General features: G+C 52.7%; 1 protein-coding gene across 1 annotated transcript; it reads left to right on the top strand.

The window, feature by feature from the left end:
• Nucleotides 1–6561: 6561 nt before the first annotated feature.
• LOC142076593 (olfactory receptor 14A16-like) lies at nucleotides 6562–7584 on the top strand. The gene has a single exon (XM_075138886.1). It carries the CDS (start codon nucleotides 6562–6564, stop codon nucleotides 7582–7584), a length of 1023 nt encoding a protein of 340 aa, XP_074994987.1.
• The last annotated feature ends 3270 nt before the right edge of the window (nucleotides 7585–10854 follow it).

Genomic DNA, 10854 nt, shown 5'->3' with positions numbered 1-10854 from the left:
GAGATGACCTTTGCTTGGGGGATGTACTAGGGAATTCTTTGAAGTGCTTACGTGGCATAATGTGAGGTATAAAAAGGCGCTTGTGCTGTATAATAAAGGATTTTGTCTTCGTCTTCGTTCCCTCTCAGACGGAGTCCGTGCCCTTATTCGCCACACCTCATCGTGCATCAAACACCCCGAAAAGGATAATAAAGAATATCCCAGTGTGTGTAATCGGAATTCATGGGACTGCCCCCTCAACTGCACGTGGGCTGGATACACTCATGCGCCCAGCTGGTACGGGGAAAAGGATAAGGTATTCCCGGTAGGGAAATCTCCGCTCTGGAACTGCCAGGCACAGATCGGGTGTAAAGACAGAGATGAAATGCCACTGTTATGACTATACCCTCCTGCTCAGGAAGCTTTAACACAGGGCTGCCTATGTAGCAATACCAGTTACTTTCGGCCCTCTGCCCTGGGTTGTAGTAAGAAAGATTACTGTCGTCCCCTTACTGCCATGCCAGGTTCAGGCCAAACATCCTTTGTCTCTGCACCTCCTAACTCAGTGGGGGCATGTTCTGACGGCCGCCTGTGTTCCCGATGATACCCAACCATCCCGGGACTAGCCTGCACATTCGCTGTGCTCTCTCTCTGTCCCATTTATCAGGGAGGATCCATGCCAAATAAGCGGTGGGATCGCAGCCCAAGTGACTTGCAGGGGGAATGGTGGGAAGCCTCAACACAAGTAGGATGGTGGCTGGAAGCAATTTTTGGGATGGGAGTTGCTCTGGTACGGAACCGGCAGGCTATTCTGGAACTGGGTCTGGAGCTGTCAGCCTTGGCCAACGCCACGTCTGATAGTTCGGGGCTTTTAGATGATCAATGACAGCATACCAGTAGAATGACTATTCAAAACTGAGCTGTATTAGATCTGATGCTGGTAAAGGAGAAAGGCGTATGTGGAGTCGTGAACCTCTGGGTAGATGAGTGCTGTGCCCACATGCCGAACGTGTCAGGACCCCTTCAAGACCAGATCAACAAAATGACAAAAGTAGCAGAGGACTCAGAGGCAATTGTTGCTGCACTGGGGACTAATTGGTTGGGGAAAGTTTTCGATGTGTTTGGGTTTTCTTTGTCAGGATGGCTAACCAGCCTTCTCCACACTCTGATAATGGAAGTACTTGTGATTGTTGTGATTTGTATTGTTGTAAGTTGTGTTAAAGGCACAATAACGAAATCTATATTAACCATGGAGTATACTGCCTCGAAATCTGTTTGTCTAATTGGTGTTCCTTTAGACTCTGTTGGTACAATTGATGTTCCAGTACGACCTTAAACTGAGAAATGAAGATTCACGGTGAGCACGGACCTCACCGAGACTGCGCTCCCTTTTAACTTTGGAGGCAAGAGGTGACTGTACCATCAGTCCAAGGAAACCAGTCGAATGGTGACTGTGGTCAGGGGGTGGATTGTGTGGCGGGTGCCCCCACCCCAATCAAAGACCAGAGGCATCAGGACCACTGCATCCTTACTTTTTGCGCTCTTAATTATGCGCCTTTAAAGTGGCAAGTGCCGGCCATCATGTACACAGTATAGGTCACGTATACACCTCGGGCGAGGAGTAAGAAAGTTAAGGCCCTCAGCCACTCAGAGTTGACCACAGGTCAGATTCACCTGGGGTATAAATGGAGCCCCACCGGAGGGCAAGTTGAATCGGTCCTCCTTGGAGCAGCGGGACTGCAGTCAGGGACTCTCCCCTTGGGTCGGGACGCTGCCCAAGGAAACTCCTCGAGGTTGAGAGCCCTCATCTTATAGGTCAGTGACTGTGCACTTTTTCGACGCTCATTTCAAAAGCCGGCCATGTAGTACTACTTCCTCATACACCATCCTGAACTTATGGTTTACTGATGTTGTCAGAGTGTTGAATGATTTTGATGAGCCTCATTTCGAGTTACTTTGCTGCTAAATAATAATAATTTTTGTTTAAATCAAGTTTATTTTTGAATCTATCACCTGCTTAATTTGATTTTGTGAGCCTCCACAACATGGGGACACTGCAAGGTACAAGGGCATGGAAGAGGTGGTGGGAAAAGGGACTACTGGGGGTCTCCAGTCCACGCTCCAACCAAAGGCTGGGGAATCACCAACCGCAGGTCAGGTCGGCTGTGACTTTGTAGAGTAGAAACCTGAAAACCTCCAGAGATGGAGAGCACAGAGAGTCTCTGGGTGTCCTGCTGCACTGCAGCATCACCCTCCTAGCCAAACTTTACTGAGGCCCAGTCTGAAGCCCCCAGTAAAAAGCCTTGTGGCTGTTGTCTCTGCCATACCATCTGCCATTGCAGAAGAGCTTGGCTCCACCACCGCTCCAGGCAGGTGTCGCTTGCTTTTAGACTGCCCTGTGCCTCCCCTTCAGCAGACTAAAGAGGCCCAGTTGCCTCAGCCTCTCCACACAGCTCATGTGCTTTAGGCTCCTAAGCCCATGGTAACAGACTTCCTCTGGACCTTCTCCAGTTTCTCCATCCTCCTTTCAAAGTGGGAACCCCATGGGCTCCTATGGCATCCATCAGAACTCCCATGCCCTTCTCCTCAGAACAATCCTCAGCCAGTCAGGTCCCAGCCTGTCCTGATGCACGAGGTTCTTCTGACCCAGTGCAGACCTTGTCCCCATCACCTTTAAATCTTCAGGATGTTTCTGTTGGCCAAGTCTCCATGTGTGTCGAGGTCCCTCTGGAGTGAAACTCCAACACATCAGCATTTAAGGTTTGTGGGCCAGTGTCTCAAACAAGATAACAAGATGGGGAACTGCAGGGCACTGCAAGGACTGAAAGAGAATGATGTGCTTAATGGAATTGCTACCCAAGCTTGAAAACTTCCACAGCAACCACCTCAGAAATACCAAAAGAGGGAAGGAAAAAAGAAATGCATGGCCAATGGGGAAAGGTTTCAGAGGGTAGGCTGTTCTTTTTGGAAGGTATTAGGATAAGAAAAGAGAAGCACTTGCAGTATCAAGGAATGAAGAGAGAAGCAAAGGATGCTGTTGGTCGCCTTTGCTGATGGCTCCTGTTTTGCCTAATGAAATCCAAGGACCACCAGAGCCTTTCCCATAGAGCTGCTACCCAGCCACACAGCCCCTGGCCTCTGTCATTGCATGGGATTGGTGCACCACAAGGTAGGACTTCAGATATGTCTTTACTGGACATCATGATGTTACTTTTTGTGAATCCCTCTGGCTTGTCTTTGTCCTTCGGGATGGCAGGCCTGCCCTCCAGTGCAGTGTCTGCTCTCCTTAAGATGGTGTCCATCTACAAATGCAATGAAAAAACACTCGCTCATCTCCTCCAGGTCATTAAAAACACGTTAAAGAGGGCAGGTGGCAGGACAGACCCCTGCAGGACCCTACTAGCTTGATGCCTGCAGGCAGAGTACCACGCATTGATCACGTCCCTCTGAGCCTGACCATCCATCTGGTTATTTAACCATCTACTTACCCACCCATGCAGACTATAATATATGAGATTTGGCTCAAGAATATTGTGGGGGGCGATGTGGACACCTTCACTGCCTTCCAGGTGAAAAGACAACCACTGGTCTCCCTGTGTCCAGCAGTCCTGTCCTTTCATCACAGAAAGCAAAGAGGATGGTGAGAGACAAGCTAAATCCAGTAAATCAAGTCACCTTCTCTTTCAGACCCCCAGAAATGGGATCTGAGGGAACACGATCTGGGGCACAGCCTTCCGCTCCTCTGCACATCCTCGGGGGCAGTTTTGAAAGGTGCGTGCAAGGCTTGGGTGCTGCGAGTGGGAATCCCCACAGACACCACCACCTTTGAAAGATGCTGGAGAGTGGCTTCACTGTGACCTTGGGCTGCTCTCTCAGTTCCCTGGGATGCCGCCCCTCCTGTCCCCTCGACTGGTAAGGATTGCGTTGGCGCAAGTGGTCCCTGACTTGATCCCCATGCACCGCTGCTTGATCTCCTCCAGAGTCCTGCCCTGAGTCCCAGAGGCCTGGCAGATCTTGCAGGGGAAGACTGAGGCAAAGAGGACACAGAGAATCTCAGATCTATCTGCTCCTGCTCTCACCACATTCAGCAGTGACCACACAGCATCTTTGTTTCTTTAACTGTTCCTGAAGCAGTGAACACTCCTTCTGGTGCCCTTCAATGGCCTTTCAAGTTCAGAGGGAGTTTCGATCTGGAGCCTTGCTGAGCTTGGAGGATGCTGTCCTTGAAGAGCAGCTGTCCTGAGCTCTGCAACCATGTCACAGCTCTGTCTCCTCAGGACCAGCTCCAGCTCTTCCTGCCTGTGGCCCTGGCTGAGGCCATTGCTGCACGTTTGGGCTGAAGCCCTGCAGCTGTGGAAGCAGGCAAGCTCGTCCCTGCCCTAAGGAAACCTGGTCCCAAGCGCCCAAGACCCCCTGTGTGCAAAGGCTTTGCTTCAGAGCAGAGACATGGCGTGGACAACAGAGAGCTGAATGTCTTTCGAGCCCTAGGACTACAAAGCCACACTGAAATGCCTATTTCATTCACGTGAGGATATCCCCCAGCTTGGAGAAATTAGGTCTTTGCTTGTCACCTTCCTGGAAGTCCTGTCTAATGCTGGGACAAAGAAAGGTGATTCTCATGTCCAAGTCTTTTCCTGAGAGGAGAAGTAAGTGTCTCTGCGCAGCTGAGGGAGGGAAGATCAGGGATGACTTCAGGCTGTTTCCCAGCAGGTTCCCCTGGAGCCCCAGGGACCCCTCGAGGGAGCCGCGAGGGGCAGAGCAAGTGCTGCCTTGGGCTGGTCCTCTGCTGCTGAGCTGGGCTGGGCTCCTGGATGGAGGGAGCTCCTGGCAAGTGGGCAGTGCTGCAGGGAGACAGCTCTGCCCAGGAGCAGCTCCTCTGCAAAGCGCAGCAGGGCTGAGGGCACTGCCTGCAGGCACCGAGGGGAGGGAGCGAGGCAGAGAGAGCGTAAAGGCAGTCCGGAGTGGGAGGATGCTGAGAGCTCACTGGGGGAGAATTCTTCACAGCCCTCTACATGGTAAGTGCCTGGGTGCAGGACAATGTAGCTGCTGTTCCTGGAGGGATATCCAAAAGCTGGTACATGCCACAGCAACTATGATCTTTCAGGAGGACTCTCTCAGCTTCCCTGCTGTAGAGGAGGAGGACGTGCTGCAGAGCAGGGCTTCCCTGCTGCACCGTCAGAAGGAGAGGGCATGACGGCTGCCTTCTCCCGGGCACTGCTCCAGGGTGTGAAGGCGTGTGTGCAGGCAGGGGTGGCCAGGGCTGTCCTTCCGAGCAGGGTCCCTGCGTCCCAGGGGGCTGAGCACCAGGGCAGGGACTCTGCCGCCTGCCAGGGTCAGCACTCAGCCTGCCCGGGGAGCTCCCCACGACGCTGTGGGGAGAAGCTGTGGGTGGAAGGAGTGAGCCCCACCAGGGCACGGTCCTTCTGCTGTCCAGAGGGTGCAGCATGGGTCAGTGCTGCTCAGGCTTCTCCATCACCCGGAGGACATTTGCAGAGGGTCATGTTAAAGATGGGTGTCAAGGAAGGGGATTACCTGAAAGGGAAGAAGTGTGTGCTTTGAGTTTTCTCCCCTGGGTTGTCTGGGTGGGCAGTGGGAGATGGGAATTGATTGCTCTGCTCTGGAGTAGGCAATGAGACCCCAGTTCTCGTTAGGACTTGCCTGAGCTGCTCCTTAGCCCCTGCACACACCGAGATGTCCCTGGGCAGTGCCCTGCTGCCAGGAGGTGTCTGCAGGGCAGAGCTGAGCACGCAGCAGGGCGGATGGGCTCTGTGAGCATGAAGAGGGAGGAGAGGTGAGGGCAGAGAAACAGGTCCTGGCCCAGAAGAGCTCCAGGCAGCAGAGCCATGGGCAGCGAGGAAGAGAGAACTGCTCCCAGAAAGGCCATGGCAGGAGGGGTTCAGGCACCTCCCTGCCATCCCCTGCAGTGCAGATGCTTTCCCTGGAGCAACCCCCTGCTCTCCTCACTCACACAGCAGAGCCTCTGCCCTTCATGTCATGGACACTTGGCCATGAGTTGCCTTCCCAGCAGCCTGACCACCAAAGAGGAGAAAAACTCAAGTCTCTGACTGTGTCTCCTTTTGGGGAGAACACGCGAGTGCCATAGTCCTCCAGCTGAAAGAGCTGCCAGCACAGCGCAGCTGAGCTCAGGGCTGATGCACAGAGCGGCTGTCCTCACTCTGCACTGAGGGACAGTCCCTTTGCCTCTCAGGACCCACACGATTTCACTTGCAGTGCAGCAGAAATGCCCAGGATTTCTGCATTAGAAACACTGCTCAGCTGTGGTGGGGCAACCAGACCAGAAGGCACAAACCAAAACCCCCACAGCTCTGCTCTGCAGGCAGGTGAATTGGCAGTGACAATGCTGAGAAGCTCTTTGATATCACGAGTGGATTTAATCTGAGATGACCCCGTGTTCCTGTTTACCTGTTGCTGTGGGGCAGGACTGACTCCTCCAGAGCCCAGAGCAGAGCCTGCGGCTCCCTGGGGCACCCTCAGCCAGCACCAACCAGAGCTCGTGCAAGGGACCTGCCAAAGGTCTTCCTGAATGGAGAGTGACACTTTGGGGGGGGGGTTCTATGAGAAATGGCTTTGATTTTGCTCAGAGAAGTCTCTCCTAACTTGTCACTGTCTTTTCCCTCTTGGACAGTCCCCCATGCCCAGAGGCAGCAGATGTCCAACACCAGCTCCATCACCCACTTCCTCCTCCTGGCCTTCGCAGACACGCGGGAGCTGCAGCTCTTGCACTTCTGGCTCTTCCTGGGCATCTACCTGGCTGCCCTGCTGGGCAACGGCCTCATCATCACCATCATAGCCTGCGACCACCGCCTCCACACCCCCATGTACTTCTTCCTCCTCAACCTCTCCATCCTTGACCTGGGCTGCATCTCCACCACTGTTCCCAAATCCATGGCCAGTCCCCTCTGGGACACCAGGGCCATCTCCTACTTGGGATGTGCTGCCCAGCTCTTTCTGTTTTCCTTGTTTTTAGTAACAGAGTATTATATTCTCACCATCATGGCCTATGACCGCTATGTTGCCATCTGCCAACCCCTGCACTATGGGACCCTCCTGGGCAGCAGAGCTTGTGTCCACATGGCAGCAGCTGCCTGGGGCAATGGGTTTCTCACTGCTCTGCTGCACACTGCCAATACATTTTCACTGCCCCTCTGCAAGGGCAATGCTGTGGACCAGTTCTTCTGTGAAATCCCTCAGATCCTTAAGCTTTCCTGCTCACATGCCTATCTCAGGGAAGTTGGGATCATTGTGGTTAGTCTTTCTTTACGTTTTGGGTTTTTTATTTTCATTGTGGTGTCCTATGTGCAGATCTTCAGGGCTGTGCTGAGGATCCCCTCTGTGCAAGGGCGACACAAAGCCTTTTCCACATGCCTCCCTCACCTGGCCGTGGTCTCCCTGTTTGTCAGCACTATCATATTTGCCTATCTGAAGCCTCCCTCCATCTCCTCCCCATCCCTGGATCTGGTGGTGACAGTTCTGTACGCGTTGGTACCTCCAGCACTGAACCCGCTCATCTACAGCATGAGGAACAAGGAACTCAAGAATGCCCTCAAGAACCTCATTCTAGAAGTAGTATTTCAGCAGCAATAAGCTGCCCATCTCTCTTCACAAGGTTTCTCCAAGTGATCTCAGGCCATTTGTGTCCTTTGGGCATTGTACTGGTTATAATCGTGTTTGCTCAGAAACGTTTGCTTTCATCCTCCTTCTCAAGAGGCTGAAGCCAGTCTGTCTGGCCCAAAGGCCTTCTCTCCATGAGTCTATCACTGCGCCAATGCTGGCCTCCTTTGTGGCATGTCTGTAAATAAAGGGGATTGCCTGCGTGCAGCGTGTGCAGCTTGGGCTCTTCTTTCCACAGTGGAGTGCAGAATACGCTCAGGGAATTGCAGGCTAAAAGGCCCTGCTGTTGGGCTTGGGTGCTGCATTGGCTTAGGGGGACAAGGGCATGGCTTGATGTGTGAGGGAATGAGGGCTGGAGTGAGCCTTCACTTTACTGGTGCCAATGCCATGGAGATCCTGGACGGTCAAAAGGCATCTGCTTGAGGCTCTCTCACATATGGCAGGGCTGGTCAAAGATGCCTGGCCTTCTGACAGGGGATCTGAACCCACCAGGAAAGCACAGGGCATCTCTGGGTCACTGGGTGCCTCAGGGTGGGAAGTGAATGGAGGTTTCCAAAACTTCCCCAAAAGTGGAGTCACCCAAAGGAAAAGGGCTAACCTGAAGGATGCACAGCCCAATGGGGCTCTGCAATGCCACAGAGGCAGCGGAGACACAGCAGGCACGAGGAAGGCAGCCTGAAGAGTGATTCACATCATCTTCAGTGAGGAGCCATGGGCTGGATGCAGTGACACACCTGAACACATCCTGAAAGAGCTGAAAGGGCCTGTGATTTCTCGGAATATCCCAGCCCCAGAGCCATGGGAGAAACCTGTCAGGGCAGTGATGCCAGTCTGGCCAGATCTGCTTCACTCCCGCACCAGCATGGCCAGGATGGAGTCAGCCCATGGTGCCAGGGCAGCTCTGCAGAGCAGCAGCACCAGCTCCGGGCCCTGTGGGCACCTCAGGGGAGGGACCCAGCAACAACTGGCCAGGCCAGCACGGACACACTCGCCTGGGAAAGGCTCTCTGTGGAGCAGGGGTTTCCCTGGAGAAGAGTGGAGCACCACGCGTGGGTCAGAAAGAAGGCAAGAAGCAGGAGAAAGAGGTTTTTCTGTTCAGCAGCTTGGGGCAGCTCTTGTGCCACTGGACCTGGGGGTGGGGGTGGCACTGGTTGTCTGGGGGCTCTTCTGGAAAGGACACAACAGCACCCCAAGTGTGACGGAACCAATTCCTTGGGCCATTGCTGGCCTTGAGCCCTGGGAGTGATGGGGAGGATGAGAGCCCCTCCCCACCCTCAGGAGCTTCTGTGTCCTTCCGAGAGGCTGGGGCTGTGGTGGGAGTGCCCAGAGCTCTGCAGCACCCTGCAGCAGGCACTGCTGTGGGGCAAGCCCAGGCTGAGACTCACATGGAGCCTGCTGCCAACCAGCACCCCCAGGCCCCTTTCTGCAGGGCTGCTCTCCAGCCACTCCCCTCCCACTCTGTACTTGTGTCCGGAGCGTTACTCCGTCCCGGGTGCAGAACCCGGCATTTGGACTCGTTGAATGTCATGCCCTTCATGATGACTGCTCAATGCTCCAATGGAGCCGGATCCCTCGGCAAGGCCTCTCGTCCCTCGAGAGAGTCAACAGCACCTCCCAGTTTGGGATCATCAGCAAACTTGTTAACAACGGATTCCACTCCTGCCTCCAGATCATTGAGAAATATCTTGAACATTGATAAATGTATAGAACCGGCCCCAGGATGGAGCCCTGAGGAACACCACTGGTGACCAGCTGCCAGCCAGATGCAGCCCCGTTCATTGCGACACTTTGAGCCCTGCCTTCCAGCCAGTTCTTCACCCGTGAGTGCTCCGGGAACCGCCTCAACTCACGGCTGCACAACTTGCCCAGAAGGATGCTGTGAGGGACGGTATCAAAAGCCTTTACTGATATCCAGAAAAACTGCATCCATCGCCTTCCCTTCATCCACGAGGCAGGTGACCTTATCATAGATGGATATCGGATTGGTTAAACAGGACCTGCCCTTTGTGAACCCATGCTGACTGTGCCTGATGATTGCATTGTCCTTTAAATGCCTTTCCAGAGCACCCACAATCCTAGAATCCTAGAATATCTCAAGTTGGAAGGCACCCATAAGGATCATGGAGTCCAACTCCTCACAGCACTACCGAAAACTAAACCATATGACTTTCAGAAATCAAAACAAATTGGCAAATATCAATTTTAATACAAAAACACCCCCAGTGCTATGAAGATTCCCTTCGTGGCACTGAACTATATCTGTCACTCTTTCCTAGTGGCACTAAGAAAACAGAAACAACCTCTAAAATCTTGCTGCAGGGGAGGTCAGAATTGGATGTTGTTTATGGAAAATTTTGTAACAGCCATATCTAAAACTCTGTATTGCTTTATCTGGAATAAACACCTCTCCTCCTTCAGTAAGTTACGTCATCTCCTTCGGAGCAGGTTTCCTCTCTTTGTACCTAATGTACACCATTGCAACTGGCATGTTGTGCATCAGAAGAGATCAGCACTTCAAGAACTGCCCTCTCTCTCAACAATGCAGAGCTCCTGCTGAGCCACTGGTCATACTCAGTGCTAATACATAATAAACTAAACCATTCCGTACACCTTTCATGTCATTGAACCATTTTTCTGTACAGGCTTATGCTTATTTTTAAAAGCCAGTCATTTCACTGATGCTGCTAAAATTCCTGCAGAACAGCTGGTTCTCGCCTTGGAACTCTCCCTTCTCCACGTTCAGTAGCAGAGAAGTCTTAAGGGCATGCATTCCCTTCCCACAATTTTTAAAATAATCAGTTGTCAAATTGTCATGGTTTAACCCCAGTTGGCAACTGAGCCCCAAAAGCTGCTCACTAAGTCCCCTCCCCCATCCATGGTGGATGGGGGAGAGAATTGGAAGTGTAAACGTGAGAAAACTCGTGGGTTGAGATAAAAACAGTTTAATCATGAAAAAAAAAAGAACGAAAAACCAAACAACATTGTAAGGAAAAGAAAAAAAACAGAGTGAGAATAAAAAACCCAAGAAAGACAGAAGATGCAAATTAAAACACTTGCTCAGCACCAACCCACCAATGCCCAGCCAGTGCCCCCCCCCCCGCCAAATCCCTCCTATTTTGTTGCTGAGCATGACCTCATACGGCATGGAATATCCCTTTGGTCAGTTGGGGTCAGCTGGATCGGCTGTGTCCCCTCCCACCTTCTTGTGCACCCCCAGCCCACTCCCTGGTGAGGTGGGGTGAG

The sequence above is a fragment of the Calonectris borealis genome, unplaced genomic scaffold (assembly GCF_964195595.1).
Source record: "Calonectris borealis unplaced genomic scaffold, bCalBor7.hap1.2 HAP1_SCAFFOLD_66, whole genome shotgun sequence".
NCBI classification, from domain to species: Eukaryota; Metazoa; Chordata; class Aves; order Procellariiformes; family Procellariidae; genus Calonectris; species Calonectris borealis.
This window is presented reverse-complemented; position numbering and strand designations above follow the sequence as displayed.

Bases quoted from the DNA above. Each gene is read 5' to 3' on its own strand.
- LOC142076593 (XM_075138886.1), top strand. From the start codon at position 6,562: ATGGCTTTGATTTTGCTCAGAGAAGTCTCTCCTAACTTGTCACTGTCT.